The sequence below is a fragment of the Populus euphratica genome, unplaced genomic scaffold (assembly GCF_000495115.2).
Source record: "Populus euphratica unplaced genomic scaffold, PopEup_1.0 scaffold5.1, whole genome shotgun sequence".
In the NCBI taxonomy this organism is placed as follows: Eukaryota; Viridiplantae; Streptophyta; class Magnoliopsida; order Malpighiales; family Salicaceae; genus Populus; species Populus euphratica.
The window spans coordinates 3,346,506-3,372,446 of NW_011499848.1; the positions used below are offsets into that span (position 1 = coordinate 3,346,506).

Below are 25,941 nucleotides of genomic sequence, written 5' to 3' on the forward strand. Positions count from 1 at the left end.
ACTTCAAAAATTATAATTTTTTTACTTTACAATAAAAAAAATTAGTAAAATTTATAATTATATTATTTCTGCATTGAAACATCATTTTTTTTGTTTTTTAGTACACGTATAATAATAATAATATAATGTTGTTAAATCACAAGTGTAGAATTTTAATATTGATGAATTTACAGCGGTAAAGAAAAGGAAAGGGGAAATCATGCACTTGGTCGGCTGCGCCTTTACACGTACGATGTCCTTCTTTTCAAGGACCTTTGAAAACTCTATTCATTATGCGAAGTTTCCCAGTCTTCCTCTTCTCCTCCTCTAAGTCTTGTAAAACTGAAGACGAATTCCTTAAATATCTATTTTAAACTCGGATCTATTGTTTTAAAACCGGTGATATTGGAGTTCGACTCAGAAGAGAAACGATGTTTTTCAGCGGCGATCCATCGACACGGAAGCGAGTGGATTTAGGAGGTCGGAGTTCGAAGGAAAGAGATAGGCAGAAGCTTCTTGAGCAAACTAGATTGGAACGGAATCGTAGATTGTGGGTGAAGCAACAGAATGCTGCTGCTCTCAAAATTCAAGTTAGCTTTTGCTCCTATTATTATTATTTTTTTTCCTCAATTGATTGTAATTTACGCCTGTTAATTTGTATTCTTTTTAGTTCATTAAATTCAATGCCATGTTTGTTCACGCGAATGCTATATGCTCTACACGTAACAGTGCTGTTTTAGGCATGGAATTTTGTTGATTTAGAAACTAGGGATGGAAGGATCACGAGAATTAGGGTTTTTGTCACTTCATTGCTCTAGTTGCTCAAAGTCAGTTACAATCTGTGTTTGATTGAAAATGGATTTTTTGATTTCTTTGTCCTGTTAGATGTTGTAGCGAGAAAGCTTTTGCAAGGTCAATTTTAATCTAAATAAAGAGCACGTGGTGGCTTTTTTAGTTGATATAAGCATTTCCTAGTACTTGTAATGCGTTTGTTGCAAAGTGCTTACTAATTAGTAACTACAGAAATGGTTTAGAGGGAGAAAGGCAGTGGAGGCTGAACAGTCTACGGTTCGAGAGCAGTTCTTTGGAACCTATGGGAAGTATTGCCAAAATGTAGACAGGTAACGCGGCAATGTCCTCATCCTAATGTTATTAATAGCAGTTGTGACAATTTATTGTGGAAGCCTGCGTGATACCCTTTTTGATTGAGATTCTAAATTCTTCCTCCAAATTGTCTTGTGTATCCAGGCATTGTTTCAGTCCAGATTCAGAGTTCCTCCGGCAGCTGTTATTTTTCTTCAATGCACAAAATAGTGATGATTTCACTATCCTTGTGGAGACTTGCCGATTGCTTCTGCAAAATGTTCGAGATAATGGTATTTCCATAACTGTAAAACTTCTAAAATGGAAACCTTACATGTATGTTTGTTTATTTATTTATTTTCTAAAAAACATAATGTCATCAACAAGGCAAGTTTGTCCAATCATAAGATATCCTCGTGTACAAATTCAAATTTGTTTGAGTTGTACTTTCTCCATGTAAGAATGTCTCTGGATTTGGCATTTGTTGCATTTCGATTCTTGACATGCTGATTATATTTTGCTATTTTATTTTAGCCTTCAACATTTGTAGCACTTTTGAATTTGACATTTAAATGACAATCTAAAGTGGCTGTGGCGGAAAGTTTATTAATTTAATATTTGCTCCTGACAGTGGATGGCAAATATTAAATTCCAGAAAAAGGAGACAGGGATTATAATTCTGGGATGTTATGCTGTTTTATATTGTACCATACTCGTTCCAACCTTTACATTTTTCTGAGAAACTAGTATACAACTGAGCTATTTTTCGGCCAGCCCTTTGTTTATTTGGGAAGGCACCTAGCCCCCTAACCACCCAACCCAGCCCCAGCCCTTTACTGAAGATTGCCAACGGGTTTGAGCCCCCTTTACTACTGAAGTTAAGTACAACAGTAAAAGAAATAACAAAAGCCATAAGGCCACCTTTTTTTTTGTTAACGAGGTTTATTGTCATCTGCTGGGCGAAATCCTTCCCTTCATTGATGAACAGTGACAAACCATTCAGAAATCAGGATGTCGCTGTTTAATAAAAGCCTTCTAGGATATTTGTGTTTTTCAACATAATAAAATCAAACAATTTCATTGTTTAGCAAATGCAGATCATTGGTTATGAAACTTTTTGTTTGGGTCAGGTGTGAAGATTGCCATCAATGTTCTTAGATGGGCCCACTTAATTAATCAGAAGCATGTTCTAGGGTGGCCCTGTAACAAACTCTGTTGTTGTGGTAATAGTTAAGAAGCATGAACAATGAGCTATCACCTATGGTGCCATAAGGCATCTCTTCTCTCCATAATGATGGGATTGAGGGTGAGTTTGAGGGTTCATCCCACTTGCATAAGTAATTATAGTGGCCCATTGATGAGAAATGGAAAAGGGAGGAAAAATCATAAAGTGCAGTCTATGTTGCAAATTGCTGGGTGTCTTTGTTTGTTCCTAATTTTGGACTCGATTAATTTGTTTCATTTTACTAGGTTCACTTGTGCATGTAATGCGTAATTGAAATTCCACTGCATTTCTCAGTTTCCCTCTCAATGTAATCCACGTGCAGCACAGCATTTTACCAGTTTGTATTAACAATCTGTCATTATTCAACAGGGGGCATTGTGAGCCTATTTGCTAGTGTGGACTATTCAACCAAGCATGCTTTGGTGGACTATAGGGTCAAGCAACTTGCATTTACCTGTATTTGGGCTATCTATCAAAATAGGTTTGCTTTGTGAACACTTGTTTGAATATATCTGAAATCTGCTGAACTTTCAGCTCTACTGCATTTGGGTGCTAGTTGGATGCAATATTTTCCCTGTTATCATGCTTGTGCTAAACTCTGAGTACATGAGAGGTGTCGTCTCTTGATTCTGTTTCCATTTGTAGTCATATCCTGGTCATGATTTTGACTATTATAGCTCTAGGCACTCTATTATGCAGACCCTAGCAAAAGTTCTTTACTGTCTTCAATTTTTGCTGATTAAAGATTGAATAGTGTAATATGTAGTGGCATTGTCCCAGTTTTCTTTTATGAAGAAGCAAACAATGGAATTATTCAGCAAAGATTTCCTCCTTTGCTGTATCCTGAAATTTAAGGATGATGATTGGATCGATCATTGTGCTGGTTTATGGAGATAAGACAGATACTAACATTACCTTGATGAACTGTGGGGAAAGAAGTGTATGTTTCTCTTGTAGTACAAATTTTTATCTATTGTTTTTTAACTTTCCATCGATTGAATTCTGAATGTCACTGCAAATTTAAGGATGATGATTGGATCAATCATTGTGCTGGTTTATGGAGATAAGACAGATACTAATGTTACCTTGATGAACTGCGGGGAAAGAAGTGTATGTTTCTCTTGTAGTACAAATTTTATCTGTTGGTTTTTAACCTTACATCAATTGAATTCTGAGTGTCACTATTAAACCTCCTTAGTCTGGAGGTAAAACTCCCAGCAAGGACCCGATTTATACTTGCATAGGGTGTGCCAAGTTTCAATGGCTATGTATTTGAATTTTTATTGGCACAGATATTATTTTAACATGTTGGATTTTACTCTCTGTTTTTGTATTGCTTTTTTGCTTCAATTGACCTGCATGTCTATTACTTGTGACGTTCATGCTTGCTGTTTTTAGGATTTATCTACATTTTGCCTAACTTTTGTGGTTTTGATGGACATGTGCTTATGATGTCTGATAGCCAGTACATTCTCTTAGAATTGTTCTTTGAGACAATATTTTTTAACATTATCCTTAATTTTAACAAAAAATTTTTTAACTACCTTGCTGATCATTTTGATTGTGGAGCAGAAAACAATTGAAGGATCAACTTGTGATGGTGCCCAGGGATTCAAGCCTAACAGCAACTCTCTTGCTGGAAGCTGTAGTTTTGCTGATCGATCCCAAACTTCCATGGGCTTGCAAGGTTGTTGGTTATCTCTTGCAAAGGAATGCATTTGCTCTATTTAGAGAAATTGTCCTAACAGGAAAGGTATGCATCTAATTATTACAAATGCTTTCTTGGTTTTTGATTTTGTGCTGGAAGGTATATTCTGCATAATGTGCCATTTCTTTCTATTAGCTTTCTACTAACTTCCATTTTAAACTTTCATTTCTGTTTCCTTACTCAAAATTTTCTGCATGCAGACATGCTCTACCAAATTCCATATCTGAAATTTTGTAACCTTAAGAGTCATAATGTTGTAACTACCATAGTCTAAAAACGTGCCCAAATTAACATGATTTAAATAGCATGTATAATGGATACATATCTTTCAAAAGCATACTACTATGAGGCAAAAGAAGCAAGATCATCAGTTCATAAGGTAAAATAAACTTTGGATACCCTGAATCATTGTCTTGTTTCCTGTATTGGTAACATGGCTTATGGCTGCACTCTAAGGGCTCTTTATTTTCAGCCATTCTTTTGCCACGGAACCCAAAAAATCAGATGTTACCTTCCATTAATTTTCTTTTTAATATATAACTGCTGCAGAAGAATGAAAAAAGTTACACGAATTTGGCTCCACACACACAGCTAGAGAGGGTCTGAGATAAATCAACTGAAAAATGCGAATAGAGAATGCTGTGAAGTTTCCAACTTTTCATTTTTTTTCCTTCTTAACATGATAACCATGTGTTTTTGGGCTTGTGATCAACCTTTATAAGAATTGATCCTTTTAATAAAAATAGTGCAGTAATAAAAAAAGAATTTATCATAGTTCAGGATGCTAGCAGTTTGGCTGGGATTAAAAGCTGCTGAACCTGGACATGAACTTGTTAAGGCCTGTTTGTTTTTGCGTTTCAAAAGTGCTTTTAAAAAAAATTGAGAGTTTTTTATTTTTTTGTTTCAAATTAATATTGAGATTTTTTTATTTTTTTGTTTCAAATTAAATTGATGTTAAAAATGATTTTTAAAAAATAAAAAAATATTATTTTGATACATTTCCAAGCAAAAAACTCTTGAAAAAGCAACCGTTACCACACTCAAAAAATATTATTTTGATGCATTAGTTGACAAATGTACATATTAGTTGTGGTGGTTATTATTTCTGATTTTGCTGTGCTGCTTAAAATCTGTCTGGTAATTACGCTCACCCTATTCTGAAGTAGTTACAGATTACTGCATGTGGTTTTCCTTAATAATGTGCAGGAGAATGCGAAGAGTGACAATTCCATTAGAAATGCATCTCCATTGGAGTGTATTCTTGCCCTTATGGTATCTCACACTGGTCAGCATCCGTGTATTTGCCCCAACATTAATCCGCAATGGAGTTTCTCTTCTCAGATGCTGACAATCCCTTTATTATGGAGACTTTTTCCTAGTTTAAAAGAGGTATCTTGTTTTAATGTTTTTTCTGGTGGAATTAATTGCCTTCGTTTTTTGTTAAAATTCTATGCAATATAGACAACTGTGGCATTACTTGTCATGGAAAAAAAATGCAGCTGACTATTTCTTTTATTTTATTGATCTTGTTGAATGGGATATGCAATTTCTTCCTACTTGTTTTCTTCTGAGCTAGCTGAAAATCATGTAATTGTTGTTTGGACTGCTTATTGTTTCTTAGGATTGTTGCATAAGTGACTTTTTCCTTCCAGGTTTTTGCAACTCGGGGGCTGAGCCAACATTACATTCATCAGATGGCACAATGTGTGCGGAATGCCTATGTCCTGCCCAATGATGTTTCTGTGGAATGTCCTGGTTATGCCTGTGTCCTAGGAAATACGGTAGAAACTGCAGGAGCTGCTTTGTCTCATGCTGACTGCTCCTTTGAGATGGTAAGGAATTCATGATAAATCATAGAAGATAATTGTTTTATTGTATAAACACACACACAAAAAGAACACAATACATCTGTATGGATTAATATATTATTTGTTGATATATAACTGATTTTCCCTCTTTGCAAGATGCAAAACTACTAGCTGCCTTTAAAATGTAAACTATAGGTTGTATATTTAAGGATCGTGATAGCCAGGCAAAAGATTTTGAAACATTATGGCAAAAGGAGGCTGGTTACGTGCCAAAATTATATGAATCTAAGACTTCTGAAGAAAGATATTGATGGATTACCATTGTGTGAGGAGTCTTTCATACCTGACCTTAAGAACCTATGACTTGCTGTTTTGACAGCATTGATATGACTTGAAATACAAAACCAGGCCATACTGACACGTTATTAGCTTGATTTTGTGTTTAAACACTGAATTTTATCCAAGTGGATCACCACACTGCCTGAGACCTCACCCGTTGTGGTTTTGATTCAGCTGTTAAGCAATCCACAAATTTTCCTTAAGTAAGATTTAAAATTCGTTTTCTGACAACTGCACATGAATACTCTCTAAATCTTTTCTCTGCTGTTTCATGTATGTTTAAATGTCAGGTTTGCAGATTTCTATCACTTCCTTTGTGACCTATGTTTTTTTCTTTTCACCATTGAAGAGTTGTGAACTTTTTCCTTTTGCTTCCTTTACAAATTCTGGAAATGATATATGGTGATGACCACTTTAACTTATTTTAGTTTTGGGGAAGTTGAAGAATTCCTAATTATGAAAATCTGTAACTTTCTTTTCTTGACTGACAGTTTAGATGTTTCTCATCATTTTTCCTTAGGATTAAAAGAGAATAATTGTTGTTACCTTTCTTATCCAACTTGCCAAATGTGTTACAGCTGGGAAATTTTGATTCAACTTTTGTGGATTCTGAAACTAATTTTCTTTCTTGTTTATTTCAATTAGGCTATGGACCTTGCTGCTGTTACAACATTCTTGTTGAAGGCACTTCCTCCTATAAAATCGTCAAGTCCTGAAAGTAGACAAAGTATGCACTCTTCATGATATGTCAAATTCATTTCTTTCCCTGATAAGTGCCTGTTGTAGATTTTCTCTAACTGGAAATTCTTACTTGTACCATAATCCTTTGCATAATCTTCCATTCGTTCATTAACCTTGTGGAAGCTGAATTACTGTCTTTTGATCTGCTTGATCTGAGTGTATACATTTAATTGGTAAACTTCAGGTTCCACTATGGATGAGGATGATATGGCTTTGCCTGATGAAATGGAAATAGTTTTAAACAAGGATTTGGAACAACAGATAGCCCATGCTATGCATTCCCGCTTTCTCTTGCAATTGGTATGTAACATGCTTTTTTGGTATCAGCTTGACATTAAATTGGCCTATCTATAATAGTGAAAGCAATCTTAACCTTTTAGAATTAAAAAAACTAAGCAACTTTTTTGACTTTGTTTTCAAGCAGACAAGTGTTTTATTTCGGGAGGTTTCAATGGTCAGTGGTTCAAACCATGGACTGGATGACAAAGAGGTTGCAGCTATTGGTGCTGTTTGTGCCTTTTTGCATGTTGCTTTCAACACCTTGCCAGTTGACCGAATGATGACTGTATTAGCATTTAGAACTGAACTTGTTCGAGTGCTTTGGAATTTTATGAAGCAGTGTCATGAGAATAAGAAGTGGCCATCCTTGCCTGAGCAGTTGTCATATCTGCCAGGAGATGTACCTGGCTGGCTGTTACCTCTGGCTGTTTTTTGTCCTGTATACAAGTCAGCTTCTCTCTTTCCCTTTGGTGGTTCCATTTCCTTCTTGTGCTGACATGTTATTCTGTTTTTCTCCTTTTGGTTTTATATATCCCTTTTATATTCTAGATTAATGTGTGGCTGTATCTGGTCACGTTAGTTGTCTGTTGCCCCTCCCCTTGCTTCTTGAAGAAGCATATATTTCTACTCTTAATTGTTTTCATGGTTTGCCAGGTACATGCTTATGTTAGTTGGCAATGAGGAGTTTTATGAGCAGGAGAAGCCATTGTCATTGAAGGATGTTCGGTGTCTAATTGTTATTTTGAGACAGGTAACGTATCATGGATGAATTTTAGATCAACAAGCTGTAAAATGAAGACTTGAACTGGAGGCTTTCTGTTTCCAGCCACCTTGTTCTTACATGTGTTGCTGCTTTCTAATGTAAATGCGTTATAACTCCAACTTCTGTTTCTTCATATTCTATTTTCTGCAGGCCCTATGGCAGCTCCTGTGGGTGAATGCTACAGCACACAGTAATTCAGCTAAACTTGTTAAAAACACTTCTGCTTATAATGGGAACCCTGTTGAATCTATTAAACAGAGAGTTAGTCTTGTAGCCTCTGAACTCCTCTCTCAGGTAATTCTTAATCTGTTGAATTTTCTTAATCTGAATAACTCAAAGTCTTTCTTGCAGGTCATCCTATTGCAACTTGTTGTTTTAATCACTAATCTAGTCACTGTAGATTCTGTAAATGTTTTTGGTTTGATAGAATTTTCACTTGTATTTTGCTTAGACTGCTAGCAATATGCAGGAGATATTGTTCCTTTAGTTAGTTTTTTTTTTTTATAATTTTTAATGGAATATTATTGCAGTTGCAAGATTGGAATAACAGGCGACAATTTGCACCACCCAGTGATTTCCATGCAGATGGCGTTGATGATTCATTCATTTCTCAGGTAGTATTTTATCTCAAATGTACTCTTCAGGTCCCTGGAACCTAGCTGTTATGATGTTGATTTTGCCCATTTTTCCCTTTTCAGGCTATAATAGATGGAACCAAGGCAAATGACATTATGAAACGGGCTCCTTTTTTGGTACCTTTTACAAGCAGAGTAAAAATATTCAATGTAAGTCTTGTCACAAAGTTGCACTCAAAAGAATGTGAAGCTGTTAGGAATAAAGTGTCAGTGTAGTTATTTATATAAATTTGTCTTCCAGTCACAACTATTGGCCATTAGGCAAAGACAAGGATCCCATGGTGTTTTCACAAGAAACAGATTCAGAATACGACGGGACCATATTTTGGAAGATGCTTATAATCAGATGAGTGCATTGTCTGAGGAGGATCTTCGAGGACTGGTAATTCATTTGTTTTGCACATTAATTTCCAAAAACAAATATTTTCAATCAGAATATGACACTAGAGTAATCATGTTTGGTTGTTCACCGACAGATTCGCGTATCATTTATTAATGAGTTTGGAGTTGAGGAAGCTGGCATTGATGGTGGTGGCATTTTTAAAGATTTCATGGAGAACATTACTCGAGCTGCCTTTGATGTGCAATACGGGTTGTTTAAGGTGATAAATTTATGTTCTGTGACATCCATGCATTTACATGCTTCAAGTTGAAAGCTAAACCAGTCTGTGTGAACTTGCATGAGTTGAATCAAAGCATACACCCGAGAGTACAAAGATATTCACCCATGTATAAAGCTGTGTTACGACTTACAACATATATAAATTTTATATGAAGTCTCTTAAATAATATTGGGATATATTGCAACATTTTGAATCTTTTGATGGCTGCTGTTTTTATGCATGCATGTTTCATGTGTTACATATCAGCAAAAGCACTTTCCTTGTCTTCTTCTTTCTTGCTTTAATTTATGTTGTTGTACCTTCTACCTGATGTTTTGTGACTGTCTGCTTGGCATTGTACATTCAGGAAACATCTGATCACCTACTCTACCCCAATCCTGGATCAGGAATGATACATGAACAACATCTCCAGTTTTTTCATTTCCTTGGAACTCTTCTTGCAAAGGTTTGATTTGCTCTCTCATTCAACTGATTCATCCAATAATATTTAATGGTGTTGATTGCATCGTTTGGAGCTTCAAGGTCAATTGCTTTGTCTTTTAATGCATAGGAAAACCTATAGAATAGCTTGTGCCTAACATAAACTAAATTTTACTGCTGGCATCTGAAGATTTGCATGTTATAGCAACACGGGCCTGTCCTTTTTCATGTTCAATCTTTGATTGTCCAGCTTAGGTTATTGAATTTGATATATCTTGAATAAGAACAATACCAACATTTTTAATTTAATATATATAAAAGTTTTTGTGCACGTAAGTGTTTTTGAATTGATTTTGTATTGTTATATCTTATTATTCGCTAAAATATTGTGATTGTGATTTTGTTTTATATTCGTTTTTAACCAAATGACATGGTCATATCTTACACGAGATATTTTGTTTTATATTCGTTTTTAACCAAATGTCATGGTCATATCTTACACGAGATAAAATGGTGTAAGATATATTCACCTAAAATGGGTATCATAGTACTAGAGAGGAATGATTAACCTAACTATTTTCAGATAGTTCACACCAAATAACTGGAAGAGGGCCTTTTGAGTTGCTGATGGGACCTTTGGAGTCTTAAATGTCTGAAAAAATTAAAATTTCTTTTCCACCTTTAGGTCATGATGCTGGTAATTTTATGTTTGCTAATTTATGTGGAATGGACATATAAATTAGATTTTAAGTTGGAGCTCTCGTGCACGAGTACTGTTGTTTTATTGCAGACAGGTTTGCAACCCTCTTAATTTGTACAGAAGATTGTGGAATTCTCTTCTCTTATATAAGTATTTTTTTGTTACAAAGTAGAGGCTCGAACTTGAGACCTCTTAATGAGAGGGGAAACACCACTGCCAGTTGAGCTACTGTTCATTGGCTTATATAAGTTTGAACATGCTTTGAAGCTTGCAACATGCCACTAATTGCAAAAAGCATTCCACTTATCTTAGTTTTATTTCTTGTTCAATGTCTTTATGTCCCACTCAAAGAGCCTTTCCAGGGTTTAATACTGAAATCCCTATTGGTCTGTCCTTTGTCTTCTTAATATGAAGGATCTAATTATGTATCCTTATCTGGTTCCCTCTTACTCTTCTCTGTGCAGGCTATGTTCGAAGGTATTCTTGTTGATATACCTTTTGCAACATTCTTCCTAAGCAAATTAAAACAGAAGTAAGTTTTCAATGCCATACCCGCTAAATTGTAGCTGTTTTTGGACCTTTTTAATTTTTCATGGCTGCTACCTTCGTATTCCATGCTTTATATTCAAAGTGGCGGATCCATAGTGTAATTAGCGGGGTCAATTGACCCCACTCAGTTTTTTTAAAATGGTAATAATATATGTTGGATATAAAATTATATAGTTGCTTTCCTAAAATGACCCCATTAAATAATGCCAAAAGTAAAAAAAAATTAAAGAGGAGGGCCAAATTTGTAATTATAATTACCTTGTACAGGTAAAGAAGAAAAAAGGGAAATTATTTTGAAAGCACGTTATGTTAGGAATAAAAGAGTTCACATAGGAAATGGTTGAGAGGAATAGGGATTGATATTTGTAGCAGACTCATGTTTTATGTTATAGTTCTTAATTGTTTCTTCTCCAATCTTCACACCTCATTTTATAATCTTTCGAAAAGCTAAATCAAATTTAATCATTTAAAATTTTTAATTGTTTGGAAAACGTATGGTATGGAAGTGTTTTTCTAATAAAAAATGTCATTATTTATTGATTCATTGCTTTTATATCTACCTTTTCTTTTCCTTATATTTGAAAGTTTTTGAAAGAAATTATTTCTAAATTAAATTTTTTTTAATATATTTATTTAGTTTTGAATTAATTTAGTATACAAATTTTTTTATAAAAACATTATTATAATATTTACATAAAATTATTTTTGCAATATGATTAAGAGCTATTAAATGACCCCGCTGCGAAAATTCTGGATCTGCCACTGTATATGTATGTATTTTTTTGCAAAGCAGATACCTTAGGAATAATTAATTTTGAACTATCTGTGCAAGTTCATATTATTTTAGTTTAGGAAATAGAAACTAATTTTGACAATTTCACCTATTTGGTTTTTCGTTACCATGTACTATCTCTAGCTCAATTTTAGTATTTATTTACGGGTTTTGTTGGTTGATCAGGCACAACTATTTGAATGACTTGCCTTCACTGGATCCAGAATTATATCGCCACCTTATTTTCCTGAAGGTACTATTGTTATTGTCTTCCCACTGACCATGAATGAGCTGCTTCAGTAACTGCTACTGTCTTGTCAGCTAAACAATAAACTTCTGTTTGCACTGATTCCTTAGCAACCAGGAAACTGGAAATTCATCTATAATTGTGCTTGAGGTACAAATAAATCCCCTTGAAATGAGCTGCTGTTAAAAATGGAAACACTGTGGCAACTAAAGTAGAAAGTTTGAATTAACTCTATTTTGGGGGGATCCATCATAATGTTATATGTCTATGGCCTATGGGATATGTCTTAAGGGATTGAAATAGTGTTTTATTCATTTGAATTGCTTAGCCAAATACAGAACATAGTAGTTCATTTTCATGAGCTGGATAAGTCTTTATGTAATTGGTTTTTGCTATTGATCAGCTGTTATAGCTTTTATTCCTGTCTGTCCCAAAAAGAGTAATTGCTCCTATCAGTTGATCACCTGACTTCCATACTTTTGGTGTCAGAAATGGGACCAGAATGGTGTCATGGTCTTGGGGAATGAAATAGCTTTTACTTTGTCATAGAAGGCCATTTACAAGCAGGCATGCCTATCTAGAGGGTTTTAGATTATATGGTGCTAGTTCAATTTTCTGCAGGGAGTCTTTTTCCTTGTCCTTTTCAGAAGCAGGCAGGCATGTCCATGTAGGGGGGGTTAAGATTATATGATTCTAGTTTCATTTTCTGTAGGCACTGAAGTATATTTTTCCTTCTTTCTCGTTCTTTTGGTGTTGGAATGGAACTTTCAACTGATGCGGGAAAAAAATAGAGAGAATCTCCATCTGTATGACATCCTCTCAGATTCTCATTGGTTCTTTTGATTTTAGGTTCTCACCTTTTTCTTTACTTGCATTTATCTTAACTGCAGCGTTATCAAGGTGATATTTCTGACTTGGAGCTCTACTTTGTCATTGTAAATAATGAATATGGCGAGCAAACAGAAGAAGAGCTGCTTCCTGGGGGACGAAACCAACGTGTCACTAATGACAATGTCATTCCTTTTACTCATCTTGTATCTAATTATCGTCTGAATTATCAGGTATTCCAGCATTTCATTAGTAGTTCATCTAGTTCACGCAATGTTGTCATCTAATCATCGTAGTAATATCACTTTCAGATACGTTTGCAAAGTTCTCATTTCATGAGGGGCTTTCAGCAGCTTATAAAGAAAGAATGGATTGATATGTTTAATGAGCATGAACTTCAGGTATTCTCACCCAGATTCTTATGAACAAATCATGCTAGCTTTGCATGAGATGGATACCTTGCATTGCTAATCTCATATTTAACATCAGTAGAAAAATTATACACTAAAGAATCATCAGCCTTATGTGTAAACTTAAAAATATCTCCCAAACCCTTATTCCCTCTATTTGATGTAGCTACTATTTGTTTACAGCTCCTGATATCAGGTTCACTTGACAGCTTGGATATTGATGACCTGCGCAGTCATACCAATTATGCGGGTGGTTATCATAGCGTAAGTTAATTGTGTTTGTCTTGTAAAGTTCTAGATGGAAAAATATGAGTATCCTTAATTTTCTATTGCAGCTTCTTATGTGTATTATTTATTACAGAGAAACTAAAGTAAGCAAGAAGAGAAAAAGAAAAAGAGAAAACCTTAAAGTTGACAACTGTTCTCTTAAAAATTATGAAAAAAATGCAACCAAATGATTTAATTCAAAGAACCTAAATTAAGCTCACAATTTCTCCCTGACAACAAAAGTCCCACTATAAACAAGGCGAAACTAATCCTACTCACCTGCCAGCACGCCATCCTCTCGGCATTCATGATCGTGCATGCATGTATGTTTTTTTGAGACTTTAATCTAGAGCCCAACCTAGGGCCTCAGCATATTATCTTTAGAGTTAATTTAGTGGTTGAGAATTGGCTTTGGTAAATTTCAATTCTTATTTGGAATTGTATTTTTCCTTCATGTGCAGTTCACATATGATGGAGATATAATACCTTTGCTGTTTTCCTAGAAAAATACTTTGCATTGATTAAGATTCTGAATCTTGTTCCAAATTTAGCTGCTGTTGTGGCCCTATGTGAGGTGGTTCTCTGGATTTTGAAATGAATGGTCATTTGTTATGGGACGTGTGTTCATGTTCTGATGACTTCATGCCTAGCAAGGCATTTAAACTATACCGAAGTGAATGATTAAGCCCACCTTTATGTCTATTTTCTTGCAATTAAAAGCTGCTTAATTAATCTGTTTTTTTCCCCTCCACAGGAGCATTATGTTATTGAGATGTTCTGGGAAGTTCTGAAAGGTTTTTCATTGGAAAACCAAAAGAAATTTCTGAAGTGAGCTTCTTCTTCTTGGTTTTTTTTTTTTTTTTTTGCCATGTCAATTCTCAATTCTCAGTCAGCTTGAGACATAGTACCAAAATGATAGAAAACAACTTTTATAGGTTTGTGACCGGTTGCTCTCGAGGACCTTTGCTTGGATTCAAGTATCTGGAACCCTTGTTTTGTATACAGAGGTAAGAGCTGCACTAAATGTAATTAGGAGAAGCAGATTTTGAAGTTTGTGTGAACCTCTTTGTTGATGCGTGTCAAGATTTTTACTATAAATTGATTTCTACAATTATTTAACCTTTTCTTCAGGGCCGGGGGTACTGCTTCTGAGGAAGCTCTTGACCGGTTGCCGACATCAGCTACTTGCATGAATCTTCTAAAGCTTCCACCTTATAGAAGGTTTGTCCCTGTAATAGGATCCGCTAATCTGATGTTAACTTTATTCTATTCATTTTTGTTGTCTTGGTGCCTATATAAAGGTTTTATCAGTACTCAGCTCATTGTTTACTCTCTTAATCAACCTTGTCATGTTTGTGACACAGCAAAGAGCAGCTAGCAACGAAATTGCTATATTCTATAAATGCGGATGCTGGTTTCGATTTGAGCTGATGAGTTTTGTTTTGATAAAACCAAGGGGAGAAAACATAATCCACGTGATGTTGCTCCTGCAAACATCCGTTAATACACTGGAGTACCAAGGGCCAGCACTGCTTTGCTGGAGACAGGTGATTGTAGGAGAAAAAACTGGAGACAAAAAATAAGAATAGAATAGCCTTTAGATTCATTTAATGGAAAATCCCCTAATGGGGTCATGTGTACATATGTGGATACCCCTGCAGTATATATCGAGCTTGGCTAAACTCAATCATGCTGGAGCTTCCACAGGTGGGTCCTGTCCACGGATACGATTTGTAGGCTGTAAGTTGAAAGAATTGCTTCTCATTATGTAAAAAGAGAAGACTCTTTCTCGACCAGGTCCCTGCAGCGATTTGTAGGCTGTAAGTTGAAAGAAGACTCTTTCTCGACCAGGTCCCTGCAAAAGCTTTCGTGTCTAGATGATCAGGGACGTAGTCGATTATGTATTATACTCTTATGTAAGTTGAATACACTTATACTTCTGTCCATCGATTGTATTTGCTTGTGTAATTATCTGTAGATGGTCAGGGACGTGGTCATTGTGTTTGGCTAGAATATCATAATTCAGATAGAAACTATATTTCTCAAAGAGGAAATCTGATTTTAAATAATTAGTTCTGCTTATGCGACGCTTTACAGATTCGCTGTACAAATTACTCTCCGAGCTCATTGTGTTTTGGGCTTTCATTCCTTCCCTTTTCACTGAACTGGCCGAGTCTGAGTGCTTTGTCTCACAAGTCATAACAGGAGGGAGATGGTCAAGACGCAAAACGCCGTACCTTCGATCGCATTGCACAAATTGATTAGGCGCGTATCCAATTTGAAGGGGGACAGATGGGATTAACTGCCAAGATCAGTATCCCTTTGACGCTTAAACAAAATTAAGAGAGAGAAATCAATAAGATGAAGATGGTTATGAGGAGGATGTACTTAATATATATGCTCTTTATTCAACTCTTGTGAGATTAGACTTGGCTTCTTACGTACGAGTTCGTTACGCCAATCCCTTTAATTGATGGTTTGCTGCAGTTATTTATGGAGGCAAGCTTGTTTGGTTGAATTGGCTTTCTATTATTTCTGGATGTGCATTCAAAACAAAAACTTGGACCGTCATTATTTATTGCCTCATTGGCTTTATGTTATTTCAGTTAATTGTCATGGATAATCGATGTTGGATTTAATTTTATCTATATTTTGTAATTATTATCATATCCTCATTCTTTGGGTTCCAATTCTGTCCTGGCAAATCGTGTAAAAACACCGAGGAAAGAAGTTAACCGTTGTGTCAAAATGGCAGAATTTATAGAACACAACTTACAAGGTGTTGATTCGGCTATATTAGCTGTTCCTGTAGCTCTTGCAGAGGGAATAGTTTGGGAGGATCTTGCTCGGATGGTGAAGGATGAGAAGATGGCAGGAAACCCTATTGCTGGCTTAATTGACAAGCTCCATTTTGAAAAGAACTGCATGGCATTGCTAATAGCAATAATATCGATGAAATGGATGATGATGAAAAGACACTTCCAGTGTATAAGGTGTTACTTCTGTACAAATTATGACTAATGTAATTTAAGCACACCTGCTAAGAGTGAATCATGGAACTCCGTCTTTCACAGTATCGACCTTTCGTTGCTAATCTCAGTTCATGTACGTGATTGTTCAGTTTAGACGTTGGATTTGAGCTACTATGTCATCTATTGATTTAGTCTATTTCCACTCTCAGATAGAAGTTGTTTTAGCACTTTCAGCACATGCCAACTCTCAGAGGTGGTATGAACTGAAGAAAAGCCAGGAGCGCAAGCAGGGAAAAACTTTTACCCCGCATAAAAAAGCTTTTAAATTGGCTGAGAAAAAGATCCATCTCCAGCTTTCTCAGGTAGATTTAAATTGTAAATGCAGTAATACGGGATTCTGGCTTCCGATGCTTTCTAGTTTCTACTTTGCTAACTATTAAATAGCATATAGGTCTTGTGCTTACAAGAAGCAACTGCATTTTATGTATTTAAAAACTTAAAAATTTATTAGCATTAGCACCAAGTGATATGTGCAGCTTACATATTCTGAGGGATATCATGTCACTGCGTAAAACTTCATAGGTTTACATTGTTTCATACAAGCATTAATAGGGTGTATATTGATCGCCAAGGGAACTAAAAGACCATTTATTTTTGAATACTGCGTGCATTCTTGTATGTGCATGAGGTTTGAAGTCCACCTTCAAGGAAGAACTAGAAGACGATTATCGTCTTCTCTTATCGTCTTCTAGCTTAGATTATAAATGTCCCTCTCTCTCTTTGATCGAACTCATTTAGTCACTTTGCTCTGTTCATAGCTCTTCTTTTCGCTTCTACAAGGCTGCGCCTCTTTCTTCTTTTCTGAGTCAATCCAAATCGCTCAGGTCAGTGAGGACTCACTCACTCACCTACTCCTTCTAATAGTTTCTTCTATCTACGGAATTCAAAAGGCGACCCGCCGCGCCGGGCTATAAAAATAAGATACAGCTGTTGTACTACTTGACTAGTAAGAAAAAGCTTACGTAAGAACTGGAAGACTCTTGTATGTACAGTAACCCTTTCTTCTGCTATTGGTGGACTGTTGCACAGAAAGGCCGGCAGAAGCAACTGTTTTTAGCGCGCAGCGCTTAGCTTCTGCTAGCGGCAGGCTAAAGGCTATGAAATAGGTTCAGTTGGAAGCCTAAGCCAAGAAGGTATGAACGAAGTGACGGATGAAATTCCTTTTTGAGCCCTACCCTAACCTAAGATCTCCGACTTATGCTCAGTTCTCCTCGGTCTCGATCGATTACTTTTGGTTAATTTAGTAGGTGTCGATAGCAGCAGAACCCATTCTTTGGTCCATACCACGAAAAAGCAATGACAACAGACTTTTCTGTGGGCTGAACGTAGTGAAGGTAGCTTGGTTGGAAAGGTTAAGTCAAAAAAGGTGAAATTGTATGTACGTAGTCGCTATAGCTCAACTATTGGAATGAAAGCTTCGGTTTCGAAAGTAGAGAGAAGGCAGCAAGCATAGGTCCTTCGGTCCATAGGCAGGCATTCATTTCTGTCTCATTTTCATTTCAGGTAGAGTGTACCCGGCCCCTATAGGAACCCCCTGATCTGCTGGGGGTTTATTTATCATTGATCACCTATGAAAGTGCTTCTTGTATTTTAATTGTTATCATAAGCTGGGATATTCTGTCTTCTGAATTTTGTTGTTTACATGCCTATGCTGGTGGTGAACGCAGGAAAAATCTGTTGCCGCTATATAAATCACACATGCGTAAGGTTCACTGGCTTGAGAAATTTAACTGGTTCACCAGCACTTGGAACTATTTGGTTATTAGCAGGCGTGATGCTCAGCAAAATGAGAAGACGGTCAAGCGTTATATGTCAAAAGGAGATCTGTAAGTCTTTTACTGTAATCTTCAGATTGTCAACTCAAGAAATATTATTTAGTGCTTCGCTTGGAGGTTGAGTTGATCCTTAGCAACATTCAGATAGTAAGATCTCTTTTTGACACGAAATCTGCTAGTAAATGCTGTAGTGATATTCATTGAAACTGTGGAACAGGTATGTCCATGCAGATCTGGAGCTACTAGTACTGTGATAAAAAACCACAGGCCTGAACAACCTGTACCTCCTCTCACATTAAATCAAGGAGAATACCTTATAGATGAAGGAGAAGTATGGCAATCAGGACGAGGAAGAGAGGAGCATTCGGATGGCTTTACTGGCTGGGAGCACTATGACTTAATCTACTTTTATTTTTTAGATCCCAGTTCAAATATTTTTCAACCATGGCACGCAAAACTGTGTGTGTGTTTAGACACCACATTTTGCTACATCTTTGAAAAGATCAAGAAATAATATAACAGTTGAGCTTTTCTGGGGCTGAAGCGTGGCCAATTTAGTACTATCCTTTTCTTTCGTAGAAGAGAAATAATTTTGGATCCCACCTCTCCATAACCATGGACTTGTCAAAGAGACTGAAATTCAACATAGTGAAATTTCTTCAAATTGCTATATACACACAGCATTTTAACTAAATTAGCACGGTCGTTTTAAATGTAGTAGGATGTAATTGTGATCTATCTATAGAATTACATTTCTTCATAGAACAGGAGATTTCAAACTTTCCAGCGAGTGCATTTTCTTCTTAGGAATGGCAATATATCGCAAGTGGTCACGGTATCATTTCTTTATCAGCTAGCACTATGAAGCTGTCCATGCATATGATTTTTCAGTCTGCTGGAAATACAAGCAAGAATGGATAGATTCAAAATGGAAATGAAGCTACTGGCAAAGGGAAGATACCTGTTGCCAGTATGTTCTCTAAACTTCCGGTTGTAATTTGGCAATGCAAGATTTTTTTTTAATGCTACATCACTTATCAGAGTACTCGATCATTTGTGCTTCCACAAATGCTCTCTTGATTATGCTTATGAAGAATCCCATTTTAGGGAGAATTTACTAAATTGTGATTTTTTGTGCTGTTTCAAATAGACGTGCAAATGGTGCTATAGATAAACCTGGTGTGGGCTTGGTTGATTCCACCTCTGAGATGGACAAGATGGCCATGGAGGAGATATTCATGAGATAGGCGAAGAAGAGAAAGAGAAGTTAAATGATTTGAACTGGGAATCCACTGCCTACCGATATTCTCTTTATATGCCGTGCCTGTCTGTGCAATGCAGTCATACAAATACCACGTGAAGATTATTCCTGGAACTGTAAAAAAAGGAAAGGGCATCTCTTTTTCTCATATTTTGCTGTCATTGGGGAGCTATTCTAGCTGCTATATTTGTCTGGTTAGGGGGGTTTGGGGTGAACCTTGCTTCTAGGTTTTCTTCTCCCCTTGCAATTTGGATTTTGTTCTGCTTTTAATTCGTAGAGATTTGACTAATCTATGGATTCGATGTTTTTCTAGCTGCAAAACCTGCCACAAACCTATTTAGCCACATGCCTGAAGCAACTGGTACAGAGAAAGAATTGATGAAAGCATGTACAGATACTGAGCTAGTAGCTGCAATTGTTGGCAGTGCAAAGATCACTGCTGCAGGACTTGCACAATTGAAGCAGAAGCAGAAGAAAGGTAAGAAGAACAACAAAGGTGATAGTTAGCAAGCAAGCCTCAGGTTGGGAGTTAGATACGTGCGGGGGTGGGGGGGTGGAAGGGGAATTCAGTATAACCGTTACGATTAGGAAATTTCCATATTGGACAAGGTGATTTTTTCTCGTTAATGCATCATACGAGCGCCAAATTTTACTTGGAAATAGGTTTTTAACTTAAAATATTGTGACTTTTTAGTATCTTCAAAATTAGAATATTCACCTGCTGGAGATGGCAAGGCAGATGATATCAGTAAGGAGTTTTGTTCTCATTATTTCGCTCGAGTGAAAATGACAATTGTTTAAACCTGTCTGAAGATGTTTTTTAGGAATTTTAACTTTACCTAAGACTCAAAATCCTATTGCTACCCGCGCTGTCTAGCACATATGATACTTGTACATTAAAACAACACCGAATTGAAAAGAAGGCGGCCTCGTAACTCATTAGTAGAAGGGTTGCCGTTTGAACAAATATTTTACACACAAAGAAGGCAAAAAATTAGAAATGCAGAAAGCTTAAAACTCAATCGGATTCTTCCTCTGGTGTATCATGGCCATCAGACTCATCAGCAGGGGGGACATCACTCAAGTCTAAACCTTCTGCAGGCAAGTCTGAAATATTCGGACCCAAGATCCCACCGGAGCTGAGAGGTCCACTCTGTACAGATAGATACAATTAGGTTAATCCAGCTAATTCAGATATGCCTAGATATCCACATAAACATTTTCAAATAATGGAAATTAAATACACATTCAGGTAACTTTAGATGCCAAAGAAGAAAAAAGAAACTAGTAGATCAGAAAGTTTTTTTCTTTTAGGCATTATACGTCTCCTTAGATAAGTACCATCCAGCACCAGCAGACCAAGCAAGTGAAAAGGAACATGCGTCTTGTCTAATGCATATCATCACAACCGACCTTATGCTATTATTGAAAAAATGTAAATTATTCTATAAGTTTAATTAGTTTAAATGAGGTTCATAATGATCATCATTCAAAACACAAGCTATTGCTCAAATTCATTCACGTTAAAAAAAAATTAAGTTTGCTCCTATCTAATTTTACATGACAGGGAGAACTGAAAACAACGTTTTGTTTGCCTTCATGAAATCCTTTAGTTTCAGAGAAAATGACTGAAGTACCTCAGGCTGGAATCTCAGCATGTCAGCACGAGCCATAGCCTCTGCCTGGGCAATTCTCTGCCTGAATGTCCGGGCCATCTCCTCAGCCTATTAATACAATACAAAGATATGAAAACAACGCACGTCAGAGAAATGATGAAATAATTCCTAGCATCTTCTATGCCTCTCCTGTTGAAGGACAAAAAAGTGATCATACTACAGCATAAAACATCTAGCTTTATATTATGTGATCCAAAACATTTGACAATAAGGAAGGTTAATGACAATATCCAAGAATTACCTTTTCAAAGACAAGTTTTGGATTGCGAATCATATCACCAGGAGTAGGTTCCAATTTTTTGGTAGAAAGACTTACTCGGCCTCTCTCACGGTCATGGCTTAGAATCATCACCTGCATAACATAATATGGTTTAGATATATGAAAAAGGACAGAGAATACCTTCTTTGTAATATGGCAGCAAGTAACCAACCTTCAGAGTATCACCAGGTTGAAGAACTGTTGAAATATCAGAGACACGATCATGACTAATCTGACTGACATGAAGAAGGCCATTGATTCCACCAATATCAATGAAGGCACCATATGGTTTGAGGCTCTGAACGGTTCCAGTGACCACCGATCCAATACCTAGCTGTGCTTGACTGTCAGCCATGGCCTTGCGATTACTGAGAACAAGTCTAGACTGCTCCTCATCAACGTCAACAAATTTCAGGGGAAGCTCTTTATCAAGAAGTTCTTCTGCAGATGATTTCTGGTACAAAAACAGGGAAAGATGAGAATTTGGAATTGACTGAAAGCAAAGTCAGACAATATGGCAAGCCTGGTTCAAGAACTAAACTGATGATATCTGTGAGAAAGGGACGAATCCTCGAAGGCCTTCAACAACTGCAACTACTCCACCTCTGTTTCCACCAACAACCTATATACACATTCCATTATTCAAAGTTTGGAAAATAAAATAATTTATTTGTGATTTAAACACCACACATGCTATTAAGAAAGGCCTAAAAGCAGGTGATTAGGAAACAAAAACTGATAAGAAAAGATTCCACAGTTAACCATGCAATCACACTGCAAATAAGTAACAAAAAATTGATTAACCTGCAAGCACTAAAATGACAACTAAATTTTTGCACCTGACCACCACCCAATTAAAAGTACTGGACCAGACACATAATAATAACATTTCGTATGAAAAGGGAGGAAATGCAGTATCTGTACAAGTATAGATATAATTAATGTCAGGAGCATAAATACCCACCTTACCCTTCACAATGGCATCCTCAGCTTGAAGCTGCCTACACCGTTCCCAGGCAAGTTCATACTGGATTGACCTCAAGCTCAGGATTAAGCTATCATCAGCTTCATTTTCACCAATGATAACAAACTCCTCTCTCATCCCAGGAACTATACCAGCTTCTTCCACGCGTTTTATTTTGTGAATGCTTGCCTCTTGCACTGGTAAATATGCAGAAGATTTTGCAGTAATGTCAACAAATGCCCCATTGTTATCAGTCATAAAAACTGTCCCCTTAACCTGATTGTAAAAAAAACATGCACAATGGAAATCAATATACTATCCGTCAGACATCAAATAATTGCCTAGATTTCGCTTCATTTTTCATTTGGGTCTAATGGGAGTTCCCATATGATTGTTTTTAATTACCTTCAAAATTCGTATAGACAAAGCATATTGCCCATACTATTAGGAAGAAAAAGAACACATATATAGAAAACAACAATAAAAACAAAGAAAGATTAACCATCAAACACTTAATTGATTAAAAAAAATCGTTCACTCGTTTCCAACGTAATTAAGAACTAACTTGTAACCATTTTCATTTTCCCCTGAATTTGAAAGCAGAAAGCTTCAATTTTTCTTGGTGCCCATAATTCCATAATCCCACATAATTCACATAAATTTCCTCATCCATGCATAAACCCACCAAGCAAAAACATCCCATTGTCAGTATTCCATGCCAGAACCAACAAAAAGGAAAAATTCACAAAATAAATTGAAGGATGTGAGGTTATGCTACTGACTCTTGTGCCGATCTCAGAATTGAAGTCATAAGTATCAAGCGCAGCATGAAAATCTTCAAGTGTAAAAGAAACTCCTTCCAGAGGAGCAGTACGACACCGTTCATAAGCTTCTTCAAAGAGTTCTTTAAGTTTGTGCCTCTCTTTGGTCTGCACATCTGATATTGCCACTGCTTTTGCTGTTACAACATAGTTAGCAGCCCTCTTTGGCTTTGAGAATGTTGCTGCTCTTTCTGTTAGTCTTGAAGATGATATTGGTGGGCATATTAGGCCTGCAAATTGCTGAACCAACGATGCCATCTCTCTGTTTTCTTTCGAGTGGAGGTCTTCAAGTTTTTAAGCTAGATAAGGCAAGGTAGCATTAGAGTCGAGAGGGAGAGAGAGGAGAGACCATGTGCATTTTCGAGAGTTCAAGGTGCGACCCATTTGTTTTAATGCCTATAGATAATTCACCTCTGATCAGTGAAAATGGAAGGGTCCAACAATAAGGAGGTGTCGTTCATTTTGGGCTCCTTGGATCGTCAAGCCTTCTTTGACTTAGAGTTTGACCTTTCAACTTCCTTCTTGAACCTGACCATCGTGCCCTTCTGGTCCCAGCTTGTGGATCCCATCTGGAAAAAAGACTTGATTTTTATTATTATCTTTTATTAAGTACAATATTAACATTAATATTTTTTTCATTAAATATTATGAAGGATAAAATCCCGATTGGTCTCAAATCCCATTGGAAACATAAAATTAAATCCAAACCTAGTTATTCAAGACCTGATCCAGTTTAAAATGGGCATGTAGAAATTCATTGTCATCCATGAACAAGAGGCGGGCCAGACACCAAATTAGCTTGGGTTATCTGGGCACATTTCAATCCTTTAGGCCTTCAACAGGCCCACTCAAAAACTTAAAGCGTGAACTTGCATTTGAGATGTTATCCTGTTTGGAAACGCGTTTCCTTAATTTTCAAAAAAATATTTATATAAAATTAATATTTTTATATCATTTTAATATATTATATCAAAAATAATTTTTAAAAAATAAAATAAAATATTATTTTAATATATTTTTAAATAAAAAATACTTTAAAAAATAATTACAACCACACTCTCAAACATCTTCATTGTTTTCATGTTCTTGTTTCTTATAATTTTTTATTTTTTTTCAAATTGTTTGCTAGTTTATGCTTTTATTTTTTTTCATGATATAAAAAATTATTTGATTAGTTAAATAATTTTGGTTTTTGAAATTAAATTTTTTATATAATTATATTTTAAATCTTGATTTTATCATAAAAATTTATCACATTATAAAAACTCATTTCATATCAATTTTAATTAAATATATTTTTTAAAAAATATTTTTTTAAACCTCAGCTGCAAAAACTATAATGCTTCCTTGCGAAGGAAAACGTCTTGAATCTCAAAAGAATAAAAGGTTGGTTCTTGATATTTTTTCTGATGAGGTCCCGGTTATACTTTTTTCAAAGCTTATACATGTGGTCCGTCTGCTCGAAAAGAATTCCAGAATATGATCCTCATGCTCGACTGTCATCCAAATCTACCATAACACGTAAGAAACAGAAGGACACGTGTTTGTGATGTATTAATCCACGTGTCAGCAATGAACACATTAAGAACTTTGCTTGATTAGAGGGAGTCGCAGGATGAGAAAAAAAGAGTAGAGGGATCAAATAACACGATGAGTCCCTCCCTCACATACTTGGTAGTTTGTACTGCTTCCCTGAGACTAAATTGAAAGTTTTGGAGCAATTAAAGAACCGAGCAGGTATCTCCACTTGTACGTAGAAGGATAAAGAGTGATCCATGCTTCTGTAGCCTTTTCTTCCCCGTATCTTTTTCAATTGAATTTATTTTTTTATTTTAAATTAATATTTTAATTGTTTCTGTTAGATATTATGATATAAAAAATAAAAATAAAACTATTATTTTAACAAATTTTTAAATAAAAAATTACTTTAAAAAACAATTACTGCAACAATCTTAAACCGGAAGACACATACTCCACAACACTCGCCAGATTCCAAAGTGTTTTTGTGTGAAAAGAATATGCACACTTGTTTCATCGATACAAGTAGTATACCCGTGTTCGATCATCTTTGGTATCGTCTCGAGCATAAAAAATGAGAGTGGCATTCCGACAAGCGACTCCAACTTTCCAATTTTCTTGCATGCACCAGTTCTTTTTTGAACAGCCCGAATGAATCAATTCATGTAGACACGTATTCAAACGCTAAACGGAAATGATTCTGTTGTATTTTCAGTTCATAGTTAATTATCTGTTATTATATGACGACCACTGCAGCCATGATCATCCCTGTCGATAAATCATTTTCTGTCAGGAGAAATATATATCTGGCGGATGTTTTCCTCTCTTCAGCAACTATATATAGCGAGTGATTTGAGCATTATAATGCACAGTGATTGCTCATAATTCTCATGTGCTTGCGCGTGTTTTTTCTGTAAAGGTTTCGAACAGTACTATAACAAATTATCTTGAGACAGAAAAGGGAAAGAAAAGGAAAAAGAACAAGCATTGTTATGATAAATTAAATTATCTAAATAATTATGATTGACATAATGTTAAGGTGGGATTAATTTCCAGTTTTTAAAGTGCTTACTATGATGATCATATTTTGAATTACATAGCTATAGTATTTGTCTCGGGTCTTGATGAAAATGCCATCGCTGTACGTTATCGCTGAAAAGGACATTTTCCACTGGTGCTGAAGTGAATATTGCGCTTTGATCTTTTTATATATACGGTTTTGAACCGTATGGGACTGTTTTTTCCTCTCTCCGACCATT

At 36.0% G+C, this 25,941-nt stretch overlaps 3 protein-coding genes, 1 long non-coding RNA gene and 1 pseudogene across 7 annotated transcripts; 4 read left to right on the forward strand and 1 right to left on the reverse strand.

The window, feature by feature from the left end:
- The first annotated feature begins 251 nt into the window (after window positions 1-251).
- On the forward strand, window positions 252-15,472 carry UPL6 (ubiquitin protein ligase 6). 4 transcript variants are annotated; one of them, XM_011012676.1, is made up of 28 exons: window positions 252-569; window positions 1,003-1,100; window positions 1,228-1,355; window positions 2,657-2,768; window positions 3,860-4,040; window positions 5,202-5,384; window positions 5,648-5,827; window positions 6,788-6,869; window positions 7,068-7,183; window positions 7,308-7,609; window positions 7,817-7,913; window positions 8,076-8,219; window positions 8,456-8,539; window positions 8,624-8,710; window positions 8,802-8,942; window positions 9,037-9,162; window positions 9,530-9,628; window positions 10,768-10,835; window positions 11,811-11,877; window positions 12,663-12,677; window positions 12,762-12,932; window positions 13,011-13,100; window positions 13,293-13,373; window positions 14,131-14,204; window positions 14,312-14,383; window positions 14,508-14,597; window positions 14,741-15,173; window positions 15,228-15,472. In XM_011012676.1, the coding sequence occupies exons 1-27, from the start codon at window positions 411-413 to the stop codon at window positions 14,805-14,807; spliced, it is 3,114 nt and encodes a 1,037-aa protein (XP_011010978.1). In that variant the 5' UTR covers window positions 252-410; the 3' UTR covers window positions 14,808-15,173; window positions 15,228-15,472. The 4 variants fall into 4 exon arrangements, with proteins under 4 accessions (XP_011010978.1, XP_011011005.1, XP_011010988.1 ...); XM_011012686.1 differs by lacking the exon at window positions 12,663-12,677 and having other exon boundaries at window positions 253-569; XM_011012697.1 differs by lacking the exons at window positions 252-569; window positions 1,003-1,100; window positions 1,228-1,355 and adding an exon at window positions 2,226-2,368.
- Window positions 15,473-16,124: 652 nt separating this feature from the next.
- Window positions 16,125-17,042, forward strand: LOC105119309 (nuclear export mediator factor NEMF-like). The gene is made up of 3 exons (XM_011017440.1): window positions 16,125-16,304; window positions 16,558-16,710; window positions 17,037-17,042. Exons 1-3 carry the CDS (start codon window positions 16,125-16,127, stop codon window positions 17,040-17,042), a joined length of 339 nt encoding a protein of 112 aa, XP_011015742.1.
- Window positions 17,043-17,700: 658 nt separating this feature from the next.
- Window positions 17,701-18,593, forward strand: LOC105115702 (uncharacterized). The gene is made up of 3 exons (XR_840377.1): window positions 17,701-17,911; window positions 18,076-18,234; window positions 18,401-18,593. It is a non-coding gene; the product is annotated as an uncharacterized LOC105115702 (long non-coding RNA).
- A 503-nt stretch (window positions 18,594-19,096) lies between these two features.
- Window positions 19,097-19,951, forward strand: LOC105119319 (nuclear export mediator factor NEMF-like; annotated as a pseudogene).
- A 350-nt stretch (window positions 19,952-20,301) lies between these two features.
- Window positions 20,302-23,582, reverse strand: LOC105115693 (30S ribosomal protein S1, chloroplastic). The gene is made up of 7 exons (XM_011012655.1): window positions 23,126-23,582; window positions 22,344-22,619; window positions 21,921-22,001; window positions 21,552-21,833; window positions 21,362-21,472; window positions 21,082-21,168; window positions 20,302-20,597 (listed from the first exon to the last, which is right to left on the reverse strand). The coding sequence occupies exons 1-7, from the start codon at window positions 23,420-23,422 to the stop codon at window positions 20,463-20,465; spliced, it is 1,269 nt and encodes a 422-aa protein (XP_011010957.1). The 5' UTR covers window positions 23,423-23,582; the 3' UTR covers window positions 20,302-20,462.
- Between the last annotated feature and the right edge of the window lie 2,359 nt (window positions 23,583-25,941).

Coding starts and splice junctions, on each gene's coding strand:
- UPL6 (XM_011012676.1), top strand. CDS start 411: ATGTTTTTCAGCGGCGATCCATCGACACGGAAGCGAGTGGATTTAGGA. Junction 7,610..7,816: donor GTTTTTTGTCCTGTATACAA/GTCAGCTTCTCT, acceptor ATGGTTTGCCAG/GTACATGCTTATGTTAGTTG. Junction 12,933..13,010: donor ATTATCGTCTGAATTATCAG/GTATTCCAGCAT, acceptor TATCACTTTCAG/ATACGTTTGCAAAGTTCTCA.
- LOC105119309 (XM_011017440.1), top strand. CDS start 16,125: ATGGCAGAATTTATAGAACACAACTTACAAGGTGTTGATTCGGCTATA. Junction 16,305..16,557: donor ATTTTGAAAAGAACTGCATG/GCATTGCTAATA, acceptor TTCCACTCTCAG/ATAGAAGTTGTTTTAGCACT.
- LOC105115693 (XM_011012655.1), bottom strand. CDS start 23,422: ATGGCATCGTTGGTTCAGCAATTTGCAGGCCTAATATGCCCACCAATA. Junction 22,002..22,343: donor ATGCCATTGTGAAGGGTAAG/GTGGGTATTTAT, acceptor ATGTGTATATAG/GTTGTTGGTGGAAACAGAGG. Junction 21,834..21,920: donor CTTTCTCACAGATATCATCA/GTTTAGTTCTTG, acceptor TTTTTGTACCAG/AAATCATCTGCAGAAGAACT.